At 38.1% G+C, this 26,112-nt stretch overlaps 1 protein-coding gene across 1 annotated transcript; it reads right to left on the bottom strand.

The window, feature by feature from the left end:
* Positions 1–384: 384 nt before the first annotated feature.
* SLFN11 (schlafen family member 11) lies at positions 385–25,856 on the bottom strand. Its single transcript, XM_068530860.1, has 5 exons — positions 25,790–25,856; positions 14,753–15,816; positions 13,704–13,832; positions 4,648–5,371; positions 385–3,983 (listed from the first exon to the last, which is right to left on the bottom strand). The coding sequence occupies exons 2-5, from the start codon at positions 15,813–15,815 to the stop codon at positions 3,200–3,202; spliced, it is 2,700 nt and encodes an 899-aa protein (XP_068386961.1). The 5' UTR covers position 15,816; positions 25,790–25,856; the 3' UTR covers positions 385–3,199.
* Positions 25,857–26,112: the final 256 nt, after the last annotated feature.

Here is a 26,112-nt window from a genome sequence, read left to right as displayed (position 1 = left end):
AGAAGTCCCCAGTTTCTGGAGGGACCAGGCAGAGAGAGAAAAGAAAAAATGCTTGAATTTTACCCACAGGTGTAGTTTACCAAATTGCTATAAATCATAACCAACTTGAGGGGAAGGGCTTCCCCATATCTGCAAAACACAGATCAAAACCAGTAACATTCCAGACAAAACCCATAAACATTATAACCATACTCAACAGTTCACTCAGTAACCAATCTTTCTGTTAACTTTTTATGAAGCCATTAAGTCTTCCATTAGGATTCTTTAAGTTCTTACCCAGTTCAGCAGTATGATCTGAAATTTATCAAAGACCTGTTATGGTCAAAAAGTCCTTCCTATGAATCTTTTTTTTTTTAACATCTTTATTGGAGTATAATTGCTTTACAATGGTATGACTCTTCTTGAAGGTGAAGCATTTTTGCCAAAACATTAGAGTACAACAATAACTGTCTACAAATGACAAAAGACTTAAAAGGCACAGTTAAACACCTGACCACAATGTAATCAATAAAGAAACTTGGTTACAGGAATTATGACTGATTATAACCTTAACCCTTGAACACCTTAATCTCTGGCAAAAACCAAGAAGCAAGTATTTGTGCACTTCCTGAATGGAAAACTTAATGCTTGAGTCGTCCTCTCCTAAGCAGGCAAAGGTAGATTAACTTAGAGTCGCCCAGCAATTAATATTTTATCCTATTTGAAATGACCCATGAATTCTCTTCTTTCAACTTTATTTTCAAGTTACCAAAATCTAGAGAGACTACTTTAAATAGACATTCCCAAAACATAATTATTTCTATAGAGTTTACCTAAAAGCTATTTTTTCTCCTTTACTCTTAGAGATCACATAAGATTAAAGTTCCAGAGAGCCCAGGTAGATCATTTATATCTCAGAGGCACAAGAGAAATACCAATTCCTTCCAGAAAGATAGCTTAGCTCATTTGATACAATATGCTCATTTGATTCAATAGCAGAGCCGTTGGAGGCCATTATTCTCCAGATCTCTTGGGAGCCCCCATTCAGCAAGGACAGCCACCTCAGGATCACCCCTGCAACTTTCGGGCCCCACACGCTGGTGGACGGCCCCTGCAACTTTCCATTCCCCATCCTGTATTTTCCGACATCTTGGCGCTCGTGGGAGTTTCCTCGGTCTCCTGGCTGGCTCCACCAATTATTGGGCTGCACCCCGCAGGCCTACAATGCCTGTGCTTGTCCACCTTCAAGACTGAAGAAAGAGCCCAGGGTCAGCAACAGACACATCAATGGTTTAATGGATGTGGGAGCTTACACGTCTGAAGCAAGGTCCTGGAGCAACACCCCACCCTGTGCGGTGGACGGCGGCAGGACATGGTGGCAGTCTTCGCTCCAGAATTAGACTTCTAAAGAATTACTTTCACAGACACTGCAACTCAAGTCCAGGGATCTTACAAAACCAATTTATTAGAAACAACATTTACAAGGATAACTGTTTGGTGCAGAGTTGTATCTGATTTAATGTAGTCGGAAAGAAAGAACATTTTTTTCCCTTATTTTGCTGATATATTTTATTTTGCTGAAGTTAGAAGAGCCTACGGTTTCAAGGCAAGAGGCTGGAATTCCCTGAGTAAACACAGATAGGAGAAAGACAGGCAGAAAAATTCACAACTTGTAATATGGAGGAAATCAGTAGACTAGGATTACTAATATGTGGAATATTATGTAATGTTTAAATTTCCATTAGTTATACAAATATTTTATTGTTATTTTTTAGATTAGAAACATTTTTTAAATGTTTTGTATAAACAGAAAAGTAAGTCATTGTATTAGCATTATTAAGTGATAACAATGATGTGTTTTAGTTCAAAGAATAATTCTGTGACTATATTAGTCTGCTCAGGCTGCAATAACAGAATACCACAGACAGGGTGGCTTAAGCAACAGAAATATATTTCACATAGTTCTAGATGCTGGGAAGTCCAAAATCATGGTGTTAGTAGGATTAATTTCATTCTGAGGCTTCTTCTCTTGGCTTGGAGGTGGCCGCCATCTCTCTCTGTGCTCACATGACCTTTTGTTTATGTGTGCACAGAGAGAGGGACAGAGAGAGCTCTTGGGTGTCTCTTCTCATAAGGACTCTAATCCTATGAGATCAAGGCCCCATCCTATGACTTCATTTAGCTGTAACTACTTCCTTACAAATCTACAAAAACAGCCACACTAAACGTTAGGGCTTCAACCTATGAATTTCGGGGGGACACAAACATTCAGTCCATAACTGTAGCCCACCAAAATATAAAAGTAAAGCGGAAAAATACAGTTCAAGAATGTACTTGACTTAAAATTTAGGTTGATACGTTATAGAACAATACGTAGAGCTGAGTTGAGAAGTTGATCTGTAAAGACTGTGTCTTTCCTAGCTCTGTTTACTTAATGGCCTATGTGTATCTTTAGAACCAGATTTTGGTTCCTAATGCTATCTCTCACTGAAAGCCAGAGAAAACGGCTTTATTTTTGTTTTCTAATGGCCTATAATTTCTCAGTAAAGTGACAATTAATGCTTACTATCACACTTAAAGCTTGATCTGGGTTATTCTGAGGGCAAAAAAAAAAAAAAATGGAGATTACAGTTTTAAAGGATTAAATAATTGTATCAGTGCTCTCTGTTCTGTCAAAATTGTTAAGGCCCACTTGGTCACAGTTTGAATTATCTTGGGAATCTCCCAAGTCCTGGATCAATATAGCAAAGAGAAATGTCAAGAATTCAGGAACCAAAAATTCTGCTTCTGGTATGGCCAAGGTAGTTTCTACTAGGCCACCCTTCTGCAGATAAATATAAACCCTGGACAAATTTTAAAAAACAAAAAATTGCACTGTGGAGGTCCAGACTTAGAAGAAAGAATGGCCACAGGACGAGTGTATTGTTTTTATGGTTTTTAACCGCAGGGTGGTTAAAGCTCCTTCAGAAAACCACTATCATTCTGGCTGGAAGAATCGGGGACAGAGTTTGGGACAATAACTGCTGAAAGGGGGTAGGGGAGGAATCCCTGAAAGGAGAGAGCCAGAGAGGGAAAGTTCCAAATTCTGTGTGTCAGCTCTGCCCAAATCTCTAGCTGACCTATGAACAGAAAAGAGAAGTTTCTCCCAATACCAAGCAGATTGTCACCTATGGACATTTACATAGTAATCGCTTCATCTTGTTTTGGTTTGGAATTCTTCCTAAACGTCAGGGAGCCGCAGAATATGTAGCTGTTGATTTGCTCTGGATGCCAGACAGACAAGAATGTTGTGTAAGATAGCTGGCTCAACTGTCTTTGGATGGATCCCAAACACGATGTTCCTTTCCAGGCCAGAGAATCTTCGGACACTGTCCAACACAATGTGATCACCTGACATGTCACTTGCATCGCTGAAGCGCACTACCCTTATCTTCCTCATCGCTCTCAAGAGCTCCTGCTTGTAACACTCCACATCTTTTGTGGTGCTAACAAGCACAGCGACATCCTTGGGAGAATAGCCCCTTTCAAAGAGAAGCTTGCAAGTGTCTGCCACATGTGTCACTATTTTATTCAGAGTCAAGTTGTCCTCAATATTTAAGGTTCCCTGAACACCCTGAGCCCAATCAGCTTCAAGAAGCATCTGCAGAGACCCAGGGGGGATGTTAGGTGGAGGATTTTTTCTGACCTCCTGCAATACACGTTGTAAGTATTCGGCTATTTGATATGCGTTGCGGACCACTCTGGTGAGCTCTTCCCTTGGATACTGGGCTGAGAGAGCAGGGAGGCCGCTGCACTCCACGTGGTTGGTCTGAAAGTAGTCTAGAAAGATCCAGAGAATTCCTGGGCAATCCTTGTCTCTCTGAGTGATGGTTTTCGCCTTGCCATACCAGTCCCCATCTTCACTGCGGAAATTCTGAGCTTCATCGATGATGATGTGTTGAATCTTTTGAAAGTCATCTTTCATGAAGGTTTTCCGGGTCACTGCATGGCAGATTTTTTTGTCACTGTAAAAATTAAAAAGACACATTCAGGTTTTCTCTGAGTCAATAAAGGAGGAAAATTACTCTATCATACTCCTATGAACACGATACTGTTGTCACAATCATTTTACCATCTTACTCTCAAGGAACAAGGCGATTCACGGACTTCCCTGGTGGCACAGTGGTTAAGAATCCACCTGCCAATACAGGGGACACGGGTTCGATCACTGGTCCAGGAAGATCCCACATGCCACGGAGCAACTAAGCCCGTGCGCCACAACTACTAAGCCTGCCTGCTGCAACTACTGAAGGCTGGGCACCCTAGAGCCCGAGCGCTGCAACAAGAGAAGCCACAGCAAGGAGAAGCCCGAGCACCTCAACGAAGAGTAGCCCCCACTGGCCGCAACTAGAGAAAGCCTGTGTGCAGCAATGAAGACCCAGTGCAGCCAAAAATAAATTAATTAATTGAAAAAAAAATTAAAAATAATTAATAATTTTAAAAAGGAACAAGGTGATTCGGAGGGAATTTAGACTGCACCTCATTTGCTGACAGTAAGATCCAACTGCTTGGGACTTCCCCGGCCGTCCAGTGGTTAGGACTGGGTGTTTTCTATGCCGTGGCCCTGGGTTCAATCCCCATAAGCCGTGGGGCGCGGCCAAAAGAAAAACAGAAGATCCAACTGCTTACCTGATAAATTTCCTCAGAGGCTGGTTCTCACAAATGTAGAGAATTTCATTTGCCTCACAGTGAAACATATTCCTGATCTTCTCCATGATCTTCACGGCGATGATCGTCTTCCCTGAGCCAGGTAAGCCATGGATAAACAACTCTTTGTTCTTGCGGAGGTTTTTTGAGAAGATCTCATACTGCTTGGCTGTGAGCAGATTCAAAACCTCACAGCCAAGCTGGTCACTCAAGAAAGATCTGAAGCCAAGCAAGACAATCACGAGGGACTGCAGCAACGCTTCCATTTGCTGAGTGTTTGCAAAGTAATAGGACCTAGGGTAATCAATCAGGGATGCCGCACCCTCTGAGGACTCTGCATTGCTCTCAGGACGCAGGTGGAGGACCTTGGAAATGACACACAGATTTCCAGAGTAGCCCCCCACGTTCACCAGCTTCTGCTTCAGAGTGAAGGCGGTGCTGGTGCAATAGGACTGCTCATCTGCATCCTGCTCCCTGAGAATGGTGTAGAGAATGGGGGGACTGTCCCATGCTATCAGCAGAGCATCACAGATGACTGCTTGCTTCTCTTCCAAGTTCAGGTCCACAGCCCAGCTTCTAGAAAGGATTAAAATTCCCTGGGAGAATGGATATATTTGCTTATTTATTAATTCCTCCAAACCTTCATTCTGTGAAGACAGCTCCTTCCAGAGGGATCTGGGAGTATATTTCAGACGTCCCGGTAGCACTAGATATGGAAAGAATTATAAATTTAGTGGCAAAAATCACACTTATTTTAATGATTAATTGTAATTAATCAAAATTACTATACTTATACTTAATTATAATTAATTTTATTAATTATGATATTACTTATTTTTGTATACATTCTTTTGCCAATATTATTATATTACAGTGAAGGAAAAGAAGCCTTGAAAAGTCTGGCACGCTTCATCTAAGCCTATGTGCTTATTACGTTTATGACCTCGGAAAACTCCTTAACCTCTCTAAGACTCTGTTCCCTCATCTGTAAAACAAACAAAAATCCACATTTACAAAAATAGCACATCTCTTACGGTGAGGAATAAATGAAATAGCATAAAGGTATCTGCTCGTTGTAGCTGCTTGAGAAATGTTAGTTCTCTTTCCCTTCCTACTCTTAAAGCACCTGAATCTCAAAATGTCCCTTAACAGTCCCCATTGATGGAGGTAGGAAGAGCCCTCCCAGGAAGAAGGTGCTCATTAAATATCTGTGGAGAAGATGGAGCTATGAAAACTTTACTAGGAGGGACCTCTGTGCAGCCCTCCACTGGGAGATCCTAAGATTAGACCCTGAGATAACTCTCCTGAAGCATCACTCACTTACAGATCTATGTAATAATGCATCTATCACAAGAGTCTAGCCTTTGTCATGAAGGAGCAGGGAACAATGTTGTGACATGAGAATAAACTTGCACTGTAGGGTTTTAAACTTACGTCAATGATCATTTGTTCCAAAGGGAGGGAAAAAATGAAGAGATTGTTGTCATCCTGTTGTGGTGGTGTCAGATCACACACCAGAATCTGGATCTGTAGGGTTAATTTCCAGTGAAATTACCCATATTTCATTGGTAGTTGTTTATTGTTCCTTGTGGTGGTGTTCTCACACTTGTACCAGGTGTTTGCACAACTTGATTTTGCCTGCAACCTGGATGATGGTGAGTAGGAGATGGACTCTATTATGAGACACATCCAGATTTTGGAGATGTTAAAAGGCTGGGGGAAACATGCATCTTGGGATGGATGGAATAGGGTAATATAAGGATATGTTTAAAATGCAGCTTTAGAAACCAAAGGAAGTATAAACTAAAAAAGTATAAAATAAGAAAACACATCATTTGTACCAGGGAGTTTGCACACATCTATGGTTCTCACAATTCTGCAAGGCAGATATACTTACTGTTCTCTTTTTCATATGAGTAAATGGGAACTCAAACCGGTCAAGTGCCTTGCCTATGGTCGCACCACTGGGAAATGGCAGAGCCAGCGTCTGGACCCAGTGCTGTCTCAGACACCAGACCCTCTGTTGTCTCTACTGTGGCCTTGCAAGCCACACAGACTACCCCTGCCTGCTAAACGGACAATGTCACTAAAGCATTTGATGTTCCTAGCAAATATGTTTTTGCCTCATTGTCAAATAGGTCTTATTTTTCTTTAATTATATAATGGGACATGCTTCCTAAGGAAATTATGTGAAGACAAGAAGTGTCCCTTTCATTTCGTTGATATTCCACATGGCACTTAACCAATTATAGGGGCCAGACTAGGTGTCAATAAATGTCCACCACTCCACGTGCACCAGAGTAGTTACCACTCTCCATGTGACTTGGGGCCTCTGTGCCTTTGTGTAGGCGTGCCCTGAGACTTGAATGCCCTCTTCTACTTTTGTCACCTGATAGATTCCTCTCATTTCTTCTAGAACTCCCACGTCTGTTCTCTCCTCAGAGTTCCCACAGAACTTTGTATCCATACTAGGCACTACTCTCTTCATGGATCTAGGGAAATCTTTTTTTGTGTGTGTGTATGTGGTTTTTAAAAAAATATTTTATATTGGAGTATAGTTGATTAACAATGTTGTGTTAGTTTCAGGTGTACGGCAAAGTGATTCAGTTATACATATACATGTATCTATTCTTTTTCGAAATCTTTTCCCATTTAGATTACAGCATATTGAGCAGAGTTCCCTGTGCTATACAGTAGGTGATCTAGGGAAATCTTTAAAAACAGAGCACTGAAGTGTCCAGACTGATGGTTTTCCAACTACAGGAAATCAGGTGAGGACTCCTAACAGTTTAGGACATCAGGATGAAGGTCGCTGGGGGTTGGTTGAATCTGATCTACTACTCTAACCCCTGACTTTCTCTAGAACCCATCACTCCAGGTATAGACAAAATTTCTTTTTCAGACAGTCATTGCATTTTTTTCAAAAGAAAGATTTACAGTGTTTAATCTGAAGCTAAACTACTGTCAATCAATAGTAATAATTAATGTAGTGAGGACATCCCTATTCTTAGTATTTGGAGTCCAGTTGCAAAACCAAAACCGAACTGATTAGTTACCACTGTGAGAGCTCAGAATCTAATGATAGCGGTCTCTGAAAATGAAAATTTGCTTCAAAAAATGGTTTTAGTTAGGCAATACAGTCCCATAGTCCAAATACCAAAACATTCCTCTTTCTATTCACTCCATTTCCTCCCTTCCCAAGCCCATCCTACTCCTCTAACACAGACCCTTTTTGTTTTTCAGTTTCTCAGCTAGTCTTCCAAAACTTTTGTGCAAATACAAGCAAATATGTCCCCCTTTCTTACACAATAGGTAGCAAACTGTCCAGATCTTTCCATATCAGTACATAAAGAACTTCCTTATTTTTTCCCACAGTTGTCTAACAGGCCATCTTATGGATGTGACATATGTCCCTGTTGATGGGTTCTTGAGTGTTTCCCCCCAACCTTTTGCTATTATGAGAATATTACAATGAGTAACCTTGTATATTCTGTATGCATGTATGCAGGTATATATAAAGAATAAAGTCCCAGGAGTGCGATTATTGGGTAAAAGGGTAAATGCATTTGTAATTCTGATAGATATTACCAAGTTGTCCTCCAATGGAGTTGTACCAATACGCACTCCTGCCAGTAATGTACGAGAAGGCTTGTTTCCCCATAGCACAGCATATAAAAGATGTCAGATTTTTTTATTTTTCACAATCCAATAGATAAAAATGATAGCTTGTTTTAATTTGCAAGTCTCTTATTTTGATTAATATTAAGCATATTTTCAAATGTTTGAAAGCCATTTGAATTTTATTTGCTCTGAACTGATTTTGTTGATTTTTCTTTTTAATTAATTAATTTAATTGTTTCTATTTTTGGCTGTGTTGGGTCTTCGTTACGGTGCGTGGGCTTTCTCTAGTTGTGGCGAGCGGGGGCTACTCTTCATTGTGGCGAGCGGGGGCTACTCTTCATTGTGGTGCGCGGGTTTCTCATTGCGATGGATTCTCTCGTTGCAGAGCATGGGCTCTAGGCGAGCGGGCTTCAGTAGTTGTGGCTCGCGGGCTCTAGAGCGCAGGCTCAGTTGTAGCACACGGGGTTAGTTGCTCCGCGGCATGTGGAATCTTCCCCGGCCAGGGATCGAACCCCTGTCCCCTGCTTTGGCAGGCGGATTCTTAACCATTGCACCACCAGGGAAGCCCAGTTGATTTTTCTTTTAAGTTGTTCTTTATCCTTATCGGCTTTTGGAAGCTGTTTATATTGATATGTTAGAGACATTGGCCCTTTGTTTGTAATATGAGTTGCAAATATTTTTCCTAGCTGGTCAGTGGCCCTTTGACTTTCTACTTAGTTGCTTTAGCCATGCACAATGCTTATCTTTAATGTAATCATATATATCAGTCTACTTTCACGGCTTTTGGATTTTGAATCTTGACTTTTCTAATCCTCATGCCAAAAGTATAAAGGCGTTTACAAATGTCTTCTTCTAGAACACTTATGGCTTTAATTTTTTTTAAACTCTTGATCGATTTAGAGCTTATGTTGGTATATGTCATAAAGCGTGAATCCATCTTTTTTAAAATAAACTGCCACCCAGTTTTCCCAATATCTCTTTATTGAAACATCTTTTCTTCTCCACTTGAGAGGCCAATTCCATCACGAACTAAATTCTGATGTGTTTGCAACTATTTCTGGACCTTCTATCCTGTACCCTTGATCTAATTATATGCCAATACAACTCTATTTTTATTTGAGGCTTTATAATGATTTAATATCTGGATAGCCCCTCTTTTTGCTCTTCTTTTTCAGGTTTTTATTTCCTGGCTCTTCTTGCTTGTTTATTTTTCCACTGGAAATTTAGGATAAGACTGTTTAAATTAAGTTAATCTCTTGGGTTTTTTTTATTGATATCTAATTAAGTTTATAAAATAACTTAGAGAAAACTGACAGCTTTCTTCCTTTCAAGAACATGACATGTGTTTCCATTTTATCCTTCTTCTGTGTCCTTCACTATTGTTTAAAAATTTTTCTCAAACTGGTTTATCTTAGATATTTTAAATTTTTGTTGCTATAGAAAATTGGGTATTTTCTTTGATTTGTTTGTTATAGCAGGATAATGAATTTTGCATATTAATTTTGACATATGCTTCATATAATTCTATTAATAACATTATTTATATTCAATCTGAATTCTTTTATTGTTTATAGTGTTTTTCATTAGGCTCTCTTGAATATAGTCCTATCTTCTTCAATTTTTATCCCTCTAATTTCTTTCTCTTATCTAATTGCATTGGCTAATTAATATTGCACAAAAGTTGTAGCAGTGCAATGATGGTTTTGTTCCCAAATTTAATAGAATGCCTCTAATATCTCCCAATTAACATAATGGTCTTTGGGGGATATTGATAGACATAGATATATAGGTATAAGTATAATGTTAAAGAAGTATCTAGGGCTTCCTTGGTGGCACAGTGGTTAAGAATCTGCCTGCCAATGCAGGGCACACGGGTTCAAGCCCTGGTCTGGGAAGATCCCACATGCCGCGGAGCAACTAAGCCCATGCTTAGTTGCCACAACTACTGAGCCCGTGTGCCACAACTACTGAAGCCCACATGCCTAGAGCCCTTGCTCCGCAACAAGAGAAGCTACCGCCATGAGAAGCCTGCGCACCGCAATGAAGAGCCACAACTACAGAAAGCCTGTGTGCAGCAACGAAGACCCAATGCAGCCAAAAAGAAATAAATAAAATAAATTTATTAAAAAAATTAAATTTAACTTAAAAACTAAATCTTTAGGAGGTGGGCCTAAATGTAAGACCGGATACTATAAAACTCTTAGAGGAAAACATTGGAAGAACACTCTTTGACATAAATCACAGCAAGATCTTTTTTGATCCACCTCCTAGAGTAATGGAAATAAAAACAAAAATAAACAAATGGGACCTAATGAAACTTAAAAGCTTTTGCACAGCAAAGGAAACCATAAACAAGACGAAAAGACAACCCTCAGAATGGGAGAAAATATGTGCAAATGAATCAACGGACAGAGGGTTAATCTCCAAAATATGTAAACAGCTCATTCAGCTCAATATTAAAGAAACAAACAACCCAATCCAAAAATGGGCAGAAGACCTAAATAGACATTTCTCCAAAGAAGACATACAGATGGCCAAGAAGCACATGAAAAGCTGCTCAACATCACTAATTATTAGAGAAATGCAAATCAAAACTACAATGAGGTATCACCTCACACCAGTTAGAATGGGCATCATCAGAAAATCTACAAACAACAAATGCTGGAGAGGGTGTGGAAAAAAGGGAACCCTCTTGCACTGTTGGTGGGAATGTAAATTGATACAGCCACTATGGAGAACAGTATGGAGGTTCCTTAAAAAACTAAAAATAGAATTACCGTATGATCCAGCAATCCCACTACTGGGCATATACCCAGAGAAAACCATAATTCAAAAAGACATATGCACCCCGATGTTCACTGCAGCACTATTTACAATAGCCAGGTCATGGAAGCAACCTAAATGCCCATCGACAGACGAATGGATAAAGAAGATGTGGTACATATATACAATGGAATATTACTCAGCCATAAAAAGGAACGAAATTGAGTCATTTGTTGAGACGTGAATGGATCTAGAGACTGTCATACAGAGTGAAGTAAGTCAGAAAGAGAAAAACGAATATTGTATATTAACGCATGTATGTGGAACCTAGAAAAATGGTACAGATGAACCGGTTTGCAGGGCAGAAATTGAGACACAGATGTAGAGAACAAACGTATGGACACCAAGGGGGGAAAGCTGTGCGGGGGTGGGGATGGTGGTGTGCTGAATTGGGCGATTGGGATTGACATGTATACACTGATGTGTATAAAATTGATGACTAATAAGAACCTGCTGTATAAAAAAATAAAATTAAATTAAAAATTAAAAAAAAAACAAACAAAACCCAAAAAACTAGTACTAAACTTTCTTTGGGTTATTTCTATGGAAATATGTTAATATAAATGTTTCAGACGTTACATGAAATTCCTAAAAATCTTATATGTTCTGTTATAATGTTATAAGTCATAATTCTAGTTATTACTTTAAAATGTGTATCTCAGAAATAACTAAATTTCCTTGTCAATTGCATTATTATGAACTTTCATCAAATCATTAACCGGGGTCATTTTTAAGTCTTTTGTCATTTACAGACAGTTCTGGGTGTACTCTGATGCTTTTGCAAAAATGATCCTATAAAAGGGTTTCATCTTCAAGGAATTCATGGAAAAAACTCTGACAAGTACAGGTTTCTGGTAACTGACTATACTGCTGAACTGAATGAATAAGCATTTTCATAACTCTAATGGAAAACTGATGAATTCATAAAAGTACTAACAAAAGATCAAGATAAAAAAAATTAATTACATGGGACTGAGTGAACTGATGAGGCTGATTATAATTTTGTGACTTTGAATAAAGAAAATGTTAAAAAAATAATTTAAAAAATCTTTAAAGAAAAGTATAGGTTCATATTTTATGGAGTCTTTTAAAAATCAAAATCTATATTAATGTTTTTCAAAACTTTTTCAGTATATTAGAAGACAATCATAAAATTTTTCTGCATAAATGTATAGAAATGATGGATTATAGTAATAACCCTCTTAATGTTCATCCATCCTTTAGTTCTTAGAGTTCTGTCTTTGAGTCTTCATTCACAAGTAAGATTAGTCTGAATTTTTCTTTTTTATGCTATCTCTGTCAAGTTTTGCAATTACTGTTACTCCCATTTTAAAAATAACCTGGGAATTTTCATTCTTTTTCTATGGCTCTGGAAAAGTTTAAATAGTGTTGGAAGTGTCTGTTCCTCAAATGTTTGGTACAATTCCTGGAAAATTAATTTTTTATACCAGAATAATAGGTTATCACTCTATGAGGATAAAGCCCAGTATTTTGTTTTTAGGTATAATTTATTCCATGATAATAAGCTCTACTAAAACAGAGTTTACTGAGTTTAGAGAATAATTACCAATGTTTACGTTTACTCTTGGATCTAATACTGTTTATTGTGGACAGTTTTTAAAATATAAATTTGATATGCAAGCGAATGCAAAGACCTCAGTTAGGTAAGGTGAAAAATAAAATCTTAAATTGAACAGTCATTATTTATTAACTTATGGTCCTCAATAGACATTTACACATATATAGGACGTTTATGCATCAGATTCTAGTGCCAGATAAGCCACTGATTTACTTCATAGAGTTGATCAAGTGGTTCTTCCTCTCCAGAAGTGTAGAAAGAGGACAACAATGGACTCATAGCTAAAGCCTGTCATGGTGGGAGCGAGGGATGAGAGCAGAGGACAGGCACTGTCCTTGGTTCTGAAACGTGATTTCGCGCTTTTACACGACTCTTTCTCCTAAACCCAAAACATGTTCATGGATGTTGTAATTGATCTTCATTTTATTTGTTTTGTGTTCCATCTTGATATAATTTTATTCTTGTTTCATATAAAACTTTATTCTTGTTTCATATTCTTGTTTCATATTTTTCCTGCACTCCTCTGGAAAATTCGGCAGAGGAGGGCAATTGTTTGCTCCTAGTGCAATGTATGCCTCTAGTTCAACTAGATAAAAAGTTTCCAATATGGATGAGTGTCAGAATCCTGTGAGTAGCTTGAAAAAATACACATTATAAGGTGCTATCTTCAGGTATTCTAATTTATGAAGTCTGGAGTGGGGAAGCAGGTATATGTACTTTTTAAAGTAAGCAGAAATACTGATGATCAGTCCTATTTGAGAACTACAAGACCTTTCGGTCTTTAAGGGCAACAATGTTCCTCGATTCTGTATGTGGTATTGCCTCAGCTAATGAGGTCAGTGAGGGTTCATTTCTAAACTACTTATCATCAATATGCTTGTAGCATTACCACCTTGCACACATAGGTTTTGCAGAGCGTACTTTCAGGACCTTAAGTAACAAACATAACAGTTTATCTCCCCTTATCCTAACATAGAAACTGGCTGGTGTCAAGTAGGCAAACCATAGTTACTACCTGGAAATAAAAGTCGCTGGAGATCCTTCTTATGTTCCAGGCCTTTCTTGGAGTACACTGGTCTGCTAAGAGGAGGCCCGCTAGACAGACTCAGCTGAGATTCAAAGTCGTTGCACAACCATGTAAAATCTTAACAAAGAAGGGAAATTCATGTTATTCTGACATGTTAGTTCATCTCTTTACCACTGAAAAAGACCTTATGAGTGGGTGTATTATATGACTGTCTAGGTATGACTTGAGACATAATGGCAAGATAACACCCCATTCACCCTGTATGGACAAGTGCCTTCATTGCATATGAAAGTTGCCAAATCCATCCCAAAAGAGATGTTATTTGGAAGTTTGAATGTGTTTCCCATTCAATATGTCTCCACCCTCTGTTTCTGGATATCGTTTTGTTTGAATTTCTTTTATAGTACATAGCACATTCTTTTAGTACACCTATCTATGCATATATCTGTGGTGTAAATATTCCCACCATGGACAATTTTAAGCTACCAATATGATGTCACTAAAGGCAGAGTTGGGAAGACATGCACCATAACACACCATTTTATAGTATTTCCATCATACAGATACAGTAGATGTAAATAACCTCACGCGTATAGATAATCTTAAAATGTAGTAAATCATTAGGTTTTGTATTTATTAAATTTGTTTTAAATACAATTTATTGAACTGTAAATTTATAAAACTTAATTTTTAGCAATGACTGTTTAACAACTGGCTCAAAACATTCCTGAAAAGTTAACAAATGGCTCTCGAGCCAGTAAGAGCCAGTTCCAATACACCACTGCAAGGCAATCATCCCCAGACAATTTTCTTTTCATCTGATGTGGGAAATTGCCTTTTATAAGATACTTCATTTGGGCTTCTCATCACCCAACAAAATTTTCTCATGTATGGAAAGTAGGATACTTGAAGATTCAAAAAACACAGAATTTAGTGTGTGTGAGAAGTTCAAAGTCATAGGAAACAGAGGGAAACCTGTTTAATATACAGGTTCCAAAGAAGTAGAAAGGACAGGGAGGGAGTTTTCTCCATCTTACCTGGATCTGTGTCCATCAGCAAGCCTACCCATTCCTGAGTTGCCAGTTTGCAAATATCCTTGTCCTTCACCATCCAGGAACAGGGAGCTTCTGAGAAAAGTGCACCACAGAATGGTTTCACTCCGATCACACAAGCATAGCCATATAGCTCTCCCTCAGCTAACACATCCAAGATTTTGACTGTGAAATCTATCTGGCATTGAGACTGGCAAAAATGGACACAAGGTAATTTGTATATTGTATTTTCTATTTTCTTTTTCAAAGAATCACGGTCAACCTTTTCTTTAGCACATCCCAGAACTTTCTTACTCTTATCATCCACTCCAATACAAAGATAGCCTCCTTCAGTGTTTGCAAATGCAGGGATGTACACTGGAATTATGTTTTTCACATATTCTTGAATGTGTTTTGTAGAGAACTGCTTAAACTCTATGAATTGAGACTCGGGAAAAGGCACGATTTCACCGTATTCAAGCTGGTCTTTTTGGAAAACTAGGTAAGTAGGATCCGAGTTACGGAGGTCTTGATGTATAACCTTGACAACTTTACCAAAAGGTTCTTTCCCCAAGATTTTTGCATTTATTTTCTTGGTTTTCAGGAACCTGAATGCCTCTCTTGAATCCATGGGAAGCACAGAAGTGCCAGATCTACAGTTTAACGATGAACTCAGGCTGCAAATGCGGGGCTTAAAGGAACTGTCTTCAGGGAAAGTGTCACTGCTCCAAGACTTAACAAAAATGTAATAACACCTCCCTTGTTGCTTAGTCTTGAAGAAAGCCTGCAAATTTGAAGACAGAATAAGTGTTCTCAAAGACTCTTCTAAATCCAGTCCCATCTCCACAGGATGCTCATCGTTGTTTGCCATTTCCAGCTGAATCACTCCTCCTCCTGAGTTTAATAAAGCACATGCAGCTTTTATAACTTTTGCCTTCTCTTGCTCTCTCTGAATTTTCTGCAGGTTGTTTCTGTTTCTTTCACCAAGAGTTACTTTTCCTACATTGATGACCAAGTCTGGGTAAGATGATTCTACCACCAAAGATGAATTATGTTCCTCCATGTTCATTCTGCAATTGAAACCATTAAAATACATATCTCATGTTGATGAAGAAGTAGATTGCATAGTACACAAAAGTGCATTTTAAAATATATTTTAAAATATTTATTGAGTTCTTGCTAAGTGCTGGGGGCTGGAAATTAAGTGGTAAATAAAAAATAAGCATAGCCCTGACTCTCAGAGCTTACAGTCTGGACAGAAACATTGAATAGAGTAATTGCAGTAATGTGTGATACATACCCTGAAAGGAAGCACCAAACAGCAACAATCAACCTAATATGAACAGGGAAATTCCTGGAGGAAAGGGCATTTAAACTAAGATCTGAATTAGCCATGTTAAGGAATTTGAGGTTAGGAGGAGTTATTGCATTACAATCAGAGTGAAAAGTATGTAGGAAGGCCTGAAATCATCAAAGGGAATAGTGGATTGGAGTGGTAGAGAGATGTTCAGTCTGGCCAGACCTTAATAGTGACAGAGGACCTACACTGTTGGTGGGAATGTGAATTGGTGCAGCCACTATGGAGAACAGTATGGAGGTTCTTCAAAAAACTAAAAATAGAGTTGCCATATGATCCTGCAATCCCACTCCTGGGCATATATCTGGAGAAAACTATAATTTGAAAATATACGTGCACCCCAATGTTCATTGCAGCACTATTTACAATAGCCGAGATATGGAAACAACCTAAATGTCCATCGACAGATGAATGGGTAAAGAAGATGTGGTACACATATTCAATGGAGTACTACTCAGCCATAAAACAGAATGAAATAATGCCATTTGCAGCAACATGGGTGGACCTAGAGATTATCATACTAAGTGAAGTAAGTCAGACAGAGAAGGACAAATACTGTATGATATCACTTATATGTGGAATCTAAAATATGACACAAATGAACTTACCTACAAAACAGAAACCAACTCACAGACATAGAGAACAGAATTGTGGTTGCCGGGGAGGGGCGGGGGGGATGGATTGGGAGTTTGGGATTAGTAGATGCAAACTATTATGTATGTAATGGGTAAACAACAAGGTCCTACTGTATAGCACAGGGAACTATATTCAATATCCTGTGATAAACCATAATGGAAAAGAACATGAAAAAGAATGTATATATATATATATATATATGTATAACTGAATCACTTTGCTGTACAGTAGAAATTAACACAACATTGTAAATCAACTATACTTCAATAAAATAAATTTTTAAAAAAAGTTTACACTGAGCTAAGAAAAAAAAAAAGAGTGACAGAGGATGGGAGATGGGAATTGGTGAAAGAGGAGACTTGAAAGTTAGAAAAGGGCTGCTGCTTACAACAGTGGAAAGCCAAAGAAGGATTTTAAGGAAGGGAGTGACATGAACACATAGACATTTTATTATTTTATTTATTTATTTATTTGGCTGCCTTGGGTCTTTAGTTGTGGCATGCAGGATCTTTTGCTGTGGCATGGGCTCTTTGTTGTGGCACATGGGCTTCTCTCTAGTTGTGGCATGCAGGTTTTCTCTCTCTGGTCACGGCGCGCATGGTCCAGAGTGTGTGGTCTCTGCAGTTTTTGGCACGTGGGCTCTCTCACTGAGGCATGCAAGCTCAGTAACAGCACACGGGCTTAGTTGCCCAGCGGCATGTGGGATCTTAGTTCCCTGACCAGGGATCGAACCCGCGTCACCTGCATTGGAAGGTGGATTCTCTACCACTGGACCACCAGGGAAGTCCCGAGACATTTTAAAAGACACATTAATGATGAAGAACAGATCCATGGTTGCCAAGGGTTATGGGGAGGGAAGGGTGTGACTACAAAGGGATAACACAAAGGAGTTTGTTGGGGTGATGAAACTGTTCTGTTTCCTGATTGTGGTTGTAATTATATGAATCCATTCACGTGTTAAAACTCATAGAGCTGCACACCAAAAAAGTTAATTTTTTTGCATGATAAATTATTAAGGGGGGGCACATTATTAATTACAGGTGGAGAACTAGTTAGAGAGGAGCAAACCAGTAGGGAGTGTTTTGCAGTAATCCGGGTGAGAGATGATGGTAGCCTGGGCCACAGTAGGGGCCATGGGAATGAAGAGATGTGAGTATATCTGAGAGACATTTAGAAAATAAAATTAACATGACTCTGTATTGAACAGATAGAGATCAGGAGAAAGGACTAAAATTTAGTAAGTGGGTTTTGGCTTGGGCAACTGGGTGGTTAGTGGTACCACTTATTGGCAAAAGATCAATGATTATTGAAGGTGGGTGATTGATAACTGGAGATTCACTCTCCTATTCTCTCCTTCTATTTTTGTGCATATTTGAAAAGTTTCCATAATAAGAAGTTTTAAAATTGACTTCATCTATTAACTGGGTGGTGGACATATTGGTGTTCATTATATTGCTCTCTATATTTTTCTGTAAGTTTGGAAGTATTCATGACATAAAAAAGAAAACTTTTGCCTCCAAAAAATTTTTAAAGGTGAGTAGGGCATATGAATTTAGATTATTAGTAAGAAAATGGTTGAACTTTTGGATTATGCATTCTTAGGTGGATAGGGTGGAAAACAAAGATGGCCAGGGCAGAAGGTGGATCTGAGAAATGGGGAAAAAGAAGGATCAGTGGAAAAAAATACTTGTATTTGGGAGTGATTGAGCAAATCAATAAAACTCAACAGTACCATAGTGAGGAGAGGGCTCTTAAAACTCTTAGCGTTGTGTTGCAACCTACAGTCATTTTTCTCTCTTGCTTGATTATATACTGAAGCATGCCATCGAAGCATTTCATTTATTAACTTTTTAGCACAGGAAACATTCAATGAGCATTCACCATGGGCACACTAACTGCTGTGAGAGACACAAAGAATCTTACTGCTGGAGATGTATGGTTTAGGGTGCATCAGATTACCATGATATGGCTTAAACAATATGTGGAGAAAAATCCATAGCCCTAATCCCTATATTGGTAAGAGAGAAAAATTTAAACAGAGTGACTTGCATCAACATTGAAAGAACTTAGAAAAAGAACCAGATCACAGAGGAACACAAAAGAACAGGAATAATAGATGGAAGGGCAGAAGGAAGTTGGAAAATTAAAAAGCAATTATTTGATTAATTAACAAGATTGAGAGTTTTGTTTTTGTTTGTTTTGCTTTTTGCTGATTTGGTTTTTGTTTTTAGACAAGCCACTAGCATCTTTATTATTTATTTATTTATTTTAAATTTTATTGGAGTATAGTTGATTAACAATGTTGTGTTAGTTTCAGGTGTACAGCAAAGTGATTTAGTTATACATATACATATATTCACTCTTTTTCAGATTCTTTTCCCATATAGTTTATTACAGAATACTGAGCAGAGTTCCCTGTGCTATACAGTAGGTCCTGGTTGATTATCTATTTTATATATAGTAGTGTATGTATGTTAATCCCAAGGTCCTAGCATTTCTATTATTTAAAAAGAACTCTGCACAAACAAAAGGGTTAGATAGGGGAAACTCTTCAGGACCTAGGGCTTGATAAATAGCTCTTAGAGGATACCCAAAGCACAATCTGTAAAAGAAAAACAATCATTAAACTGGACTTCATCAAAAATTTAAAACTTTTGCTTCGTGAAACCTCCTGTTAAGGAAATGAAAAGACAAGCTACAGACTGGGAGAATATATTTGCAAATCACATACCTGACAAATATCCCAAATCTAGAATATATAAAGAACTCTAAAATTCAGCAAACTAGGAATAGAGGGAAACTTCCTCAACTTGATAAAGAACATTTATTTAAAAGATCTATAGCTAACATCACACTTAATGGTGAGAAACTAGATACTTTCCCACTAAGATCAGGAACAAGGCAAGCATATCCCCTCTCACCACTCTTATTCAACATAGTACTGGAAGTCCTAGTTAATGCATTAAGACAAGAAAAGGAAATAAGAGGTTTACAGACTGGGAAGGGAAAAGTACAGCTGTCTGCATTCACAGATGACATGATTATCCCTGTAGACAATTCCAAAGAATCAACCAAAAAAAACCACAGAAAAACAAAAAAAACCCTTGGAACTAATTAGCAATTATAGCAAGGTTGCAGAATACATGATTAGTATATGAAAGTCAACTGCTTTTTTATATACCAGCAATGAACAACTGGAATTTGAAATTTAAAACATAATGTCACTTACATTAGAACAACAACAACAACAAAAGAAATGACATACTTACATATAAATCTAATAAGACATATACAAGTTCTATATGAGGAAAATGACAAAACTCTATTGAAGGAAATCAAAGGAGAGCTAAAGAAATGAAGAGATAGTCCATGTGAATGGATAAGAAGATTCAATATTGTCAAGAAATCAGTTCTTCCCAATTTGATCAATAGACTCAGTGCAATTCAAATCAAAATCCCAGCAATTATTTTGTGACTATCAACAAACTGATTCTAAGGTTTACATGGAAAGGCAAAAGACCCAGAATAGCCAACACAATATTGAAAGAACAAAGTCAGAAGACTGACAAAACCAACTTCAAGACTTACTATAAAGTTGTAGTGATAAAGACAGTGTGATGTTGATGAAACAGATCAGTGGAACAGATAAGAGAGTCCAGAAATAGACTCACACAAATATATTCAACTGATCTTTGACAAAGGGGAAAAGGCAATTCAATGGATAAAGGAGAGTCCTGTCAACAAATGGTGCAGAAAAAAATGGACATCTACATGCAGAACTATGAATCTAGATACGGACCTATACCTTTGACAAAAATTAACTCAAATGGATAACAGACCCAAATGTAAAATGCAAACCCATAAAACTTCTAGAAGATGACATAGGAGGCAATCTAGGTGACCTTAGGTTTGGTAATTAGTGACTTTTTAGATACAACTCCAAAAGCATGATTCATGAAAAGAACTGATACGTTGGACTTCATTAAAATTATAAACTTCTGCTCTGCAAAAGACATTGAAGAAAATGATAAGGTACGTCCCAGGCTGGGAGAAAATTTCTTTAAAACATATATCTAATAAAGGATTGGTATCCAAAATATACAAAGAACTCTTAAAACTCAACAATAAAACACACAACCCAATTTTTTAAATGGGTAAAATATCTGAACAGACACCTCACCAAAGAAGATATACAGATGGGAGAGTCCCCTGGTCGTCCAGTGGTTAGGAATCCTCGCTTTCACTGCTATGGGCCTGGGTTCGATCCCTAGTTGGGGAACTAAGATCCTGCAAGCCATACTCGCGGCCAGAAAAAAAAAAAGAAGATACACAGATGGCAAAGGAGTATGTGAAAAGATGTCCACATCATATGTCATTGGGGAATTGCAAATTAAAACAACAATGAGCTACCACAGCATACCTATTAAAATGGCTAAAATCCAAAACACAACACCAAAAGTTGATGAGGATGTGGAGCAACAGGAACTCTCATTCATTGCTGGTGGGAATGAAAAATGGTACAGTCACTTAGGAAGACAGTTTAGTTGCTTCTTACAAAATTAAACATATTGTTACCATATGATCTGGCAATTGTGTTCCTTGGTATTTACCCAAAAGAGTTGAATATCTATGTCCACAAAAACCTGCACATGAATGTTTATAGTAGCTTTGCTCATGACTACCAAAATTCAGAAGCAACCGAGATGTTTTTCAACAGGTGAATGGGTAAACAATGTGTGCAAGGAGACAAGACCAGTCATTTTAGCACTGTTTGTAACACCAAGTTTTGGAAATAGCCTAACTGTCCATCAATAATGAAATAAGGAAATGAAACGTGGTAATGTTTACTGAAAGGAATATTGTGAGCCACTTGAAGAGAATAAACGAAAACACACACACAATGACATAGGTATCAGAAACAAAATGTAGAGTTAAAAAACCAAGTTGCAGAAATATACATATAAAAGTAAACAATTTAAATAAGCTAAAAATGCACACAGCAATATTACATATTATTCCTGGATGTGTGTGTGTGTAAAACAGTGTGTTAAAAATAGTGTAAAAGATATACAGTAAACTCAGAATGTTGGTTGCTTCTGAGAAAAGGAGAGAAAAATGAAACTGGAAATAGAAGGCAAAGAGACCCTCAAATTTATCTATAATATTTTAGTTATTGAATTTTTTAAAAGCTTAAAGTAACTATGGCAAGATGCCAGCAGTTGTCAATTTGAGGTAATGAAGTAACAAAAATTGGGGATAACAAAAGAAGAGTTTTTTAGATTTGTTCTTTGTGCTTATTTAAGTTTATTATTATTGCTATTATTAAACACACACACACACACACACACACACACACAGACCCAAACTGGGTTTAGCCCAGAATACAAGATTAGACAACACAAGAAAAACCATTAATTAATAAAAAAGTCACAGGAACATTAATAGAAAGTCAAAATTATCTCAATAACTACAAACATTTGTTTGGTAATATATATTTACAAAGCATTCTAGAGAAGCATTATTTAAGATGAGTAGCAAGAAGGTATAGAGAAGCATTATTTAAGAAGAGTAGCAGGGAGGTATTTTAATCTTAGTTTTAAGGCAACATCACACACACATACACACACACACACACACCCGAGTGTCTTTAATCTTGGAGTGAGTGTCTTTAATCTTGGAGTCTTTTTTCTTCACGAAATTCTTGGATTTTTATTTATTTATTTTTTACTTGGCGTATAGTTGTTTCACAATGTTGTGTTAGTTTCTACCGTAAAGCAAAGTGAATCAGCCATATGTATACATACATCCCGTCTTTTTTGGATTTCCTTTTCATTTAGGTCTCCACAGAGCACTATGTAGAGTTCCCTGTGCTATACAGCAGGTTCTCATTAGTTATCTATTTTATACATATTAGTGTATAATCTTAGAGTCTTAAGGTAACATCACACACACACACACACACACACACACACAGAGTCCCGCTCTCCCGCGCTCAAGTCGCACACACGAGACCTTCTCTCCCGCGCTCACTGCTCGCACTCGCGCACTCCTGCCCTTCGGCTCTGCGCCTGCGCCCTGCACCTCCTCCAGCTGGCGCTTTGATTTCATTTTTCCTGCTTCCCGGCCCCCAACCCGGCGGGTTTCTTGAGCGCGCAGGTTGGGAAATAATAGTCTAAGAAGGGAAGCAGAGCCTCTGCGTGTGGGCCCAAGGGGAAGAATGGAATGGGGAAGGGTTACGAGCCCCCGGGGCTGAGAAAATTGCAATCCACAAACAAACAAAGAATCAGACCCTGGACAGAGAAGACCCACAACCTCAGACCTGGCTCTGTCTGCCCCAGGCATTATGCTATCTTATATTTCAAAGATGAAGACTCAAACCAGAGAAGTTATGACCTGCTCAGGATTAGATGACCTCCTCTGCCTTATTTCTTTTCCCCACATCAATGCTGTTAAGTATAGTCTCTAGTAGTTTGTCCTCATTTAATTTGGGTCTAAAAAATCATCTTACATCTATGGCTGCAGTAATAAAAGCATATTTATGTTGTAAAAATGAGTATGGCAATTGATGTCTAGAAAATACCCAGAATATCTGTAGGTGTTGCCTGTGTCTAGTAAAATACGTATTATCACAGATGATTTTTTTCCTATTATAGAGTGGTAAATATTTCTCAACCATCCACTTGCTGAATTATTCATAATTTTACATTCATTTGTGCCCTATCTCCAAAAAGATTAGAAGAAGCAACTTGTTAAAGTTGGGAAGTTGCTGTACAGTATAAACTAATACACTATTGTAAAGCAACTATACTCCAATAAAAATTTTTTTAAAAAAAGATTATTCACAATAGCCAAGATGTGGAAACAACCTAACTGTCCATGAGTAGATAAAGAAAATGTGGTGTGTATATATGATGGAATATTACTCAACCATAAAAGGAAGGAAATATTGCCGTTTGTGACAACATGGATGGACCTTGAGGGTATTATGCTAAGTGAAATAAGTCAGACAGAAAGACAAATGCTGTATGATCTTACTTATATGTGGAATCTTAAAAAATGACAATAAACTGAACTCATAGAACAGATCGGTGGTTGCCAGAAGTGAGGGGAGGGAGGGTGAAATGTGTTAAGGTGGTCAAAAGGTACAAACTTCCAGTTATAAATAAGTCCTGGGATATAATGCACAGCATGGTGACTACAGTTAAGAATACTTTACTGTATATTTGAAAGTTGCTAAAAGAGTATATCTTAAAAGTTCTCATCATAAGAAAAAAATGTACCTATGTGTGGTCACAGATGTTAACTAAACTTTTTGTAGTAATCACTTTGCAATATATACATATATCAGTCATTGTGCTGTATACCTTAAAGTAATAGTGTTACATGTCAGTTATATCTCAGTAATAATAATAAAAAGACTTAGAGAACTTTCTATTAAAAAAATAAATAAAAAATAAAGTTGGGCAAGTTACTTTACAGTGCTTTAATAAATGTTGGTAAACAAAATAACTAAATGAATTTTTGACACACTTGCAAAAAATAACCTGGAAAATCCAACTAGGTCAGAGCTTCCGGGTCAATATATTTTAAGTTTTTTTTCTGAAAATGAAAGTGTATACATTATGAAAAACAAGAAAACCCTTTCCGTAGAGATCAACCAATTGGGTACCTGACAAAAAATCCTGACAGTCACCCCTTCCCGCCAAGACTCTAGCTCCTCCCTGTCCCATCTGAAAGTTTGTTTCCAGATAGTTCGTTGATCAGTCTACCTTATAACTCTCTACAGCACTGTCTCAGACCTCTGTCAGGTTGTCTGGCTGGAATCCTGCATCCCTGGCCTCAGCTAGCAGGTGAGTCCCATCTAAGGGCCAGTTCTCCTGTCTATTTCACTTAAGAAAAATGTGGGCATAACAGGTCCACCTCAGCCTCTCTTGCCTAAAGTAGATATATCTGGAAGGGTCTCTAGCCGCAGGGTGGATTTTTATCTTAGGGTTCTGTGGTCGTTTTTTCAGCCCATCTTTTCTGTTGAACAGGCATGGCTCGGGTCTCTCCAGGTAGTCTCTGCCTGCCTTGGGAATTAGAAGATTCCTTAGGGTCTGGGTGCTGAAGAGAAAACACCTGAGTCCTGACCTGTTCCGGTGTCCGCAGCTTAACAAAAAGCAAGCCCAGGAGAAATTTTTATTTCCTTAAGAAAGGAAACGAGAATTTTCCCGCCTTTTTAAATTTTTGGTTTCCTGAAACCAAAGGTAAACGTGCTCCTGTCTTTTAGGTTTCAGTTTCTCAGAAAACTAATTAGAAGGCACTTGCCTCTTAGTGGCTGCCTTTCCAGCCTCAAGGGGGGGGGGGGAGCTGAATATTGCCTGTCTATCAATAGAAATTTGTCCTTTTAATAAGTAGGTGAAAAGCAAGTTAGTTCTGGCTTGAAACTTTAAACTTCTTGGAGAACAATGCTACAGAAAAACCTGTTTGGATACACATCAAACTATTGTTAAGGATTTCACCCTGGGGAGTGGAATTGGAAAGGAAGATGGAAAGGGGAGGAGGAATTGTTATTTGTACAATATGCCTGTATTACTCGAGAAATGTTTAATGCAATAAGGAAAAGAAAGCAGTGCTAGAGTCAGATAGGTAATTAAGCAGTGCATCTCGTTGACTTTCTTAATTTTTCTGGTAGCCTCTATAAGCCCAACAGTTGCAGTTGAATCCTGTTGAAACTACTGCTGGGTTTCCTGTTATTGATTTGACTGCTAATACTGTTAGTATTGTTTTGATTAAGTTTCTTCTACTTACTACTTTGATCTGCAGCTTCCCTCTACAGCCTACACAAATCACAGTGCCCTGGAGCTCTTTTTTGGTTTCTTTTGGGTAGCCATCCTTATAGATTGCAAAAATTGTTACAGTATGGACTTAGCAATCATTTTTAATATTGAGAAAAGGTGTCGTGCACCAAAGGGAATTGACTGGCCCTTCTGGTTCTTATTATGATTGTGAGACACCCTTCAGCAATAACCATCAGGAACCTTTGAAAAAAATAAAGGGTTATTACTTACAGGATCTGGAAATACGCAGCAGACCTGGGGCCACACAGCACGGTTGCCGGTAGAGAGAAAAAGAGAACATGCTGGCCTGGGGTTTCGCTTTCTCTGGGGTGGAGGATGGGAGCTTAGAGTTTGGCGGGCTCCCTATTGGTGAACTTGAAACATAAGGGCGGGAGTTTAAAACACAGGAAGAAATAAAAAAACAAAAACCGAAAAACAGCGACCCACGGCGCTCCAGTGGTTGGGACTCAGTGTTTTCACTGCCAAGGGCTTGGGTTCAATCCCTGGTCAGGAACTAAGATCCCACAAGCTGTGCGACCAAAAAAGACAAAACA

The sequence above is a fragment of the Eschrichtius robustus genome, chromosome 20 (assembly GCF_028021215.1).
Source record: "Eschrichtius robustus isolate mEscRob2 chromosome 20, mEscRob2.pri, whole genome shotgun sequence".
Lineage (NCBI taxonomy): Eukaryota > Metazoa > Chordata > Mammalia > Artiodactyla > Eschrichtiidae > Eschrichtius > Eschrichtius robustus.
This window is presented reverse-complemented; position numbering and strand designations above follow the sequence as displayed.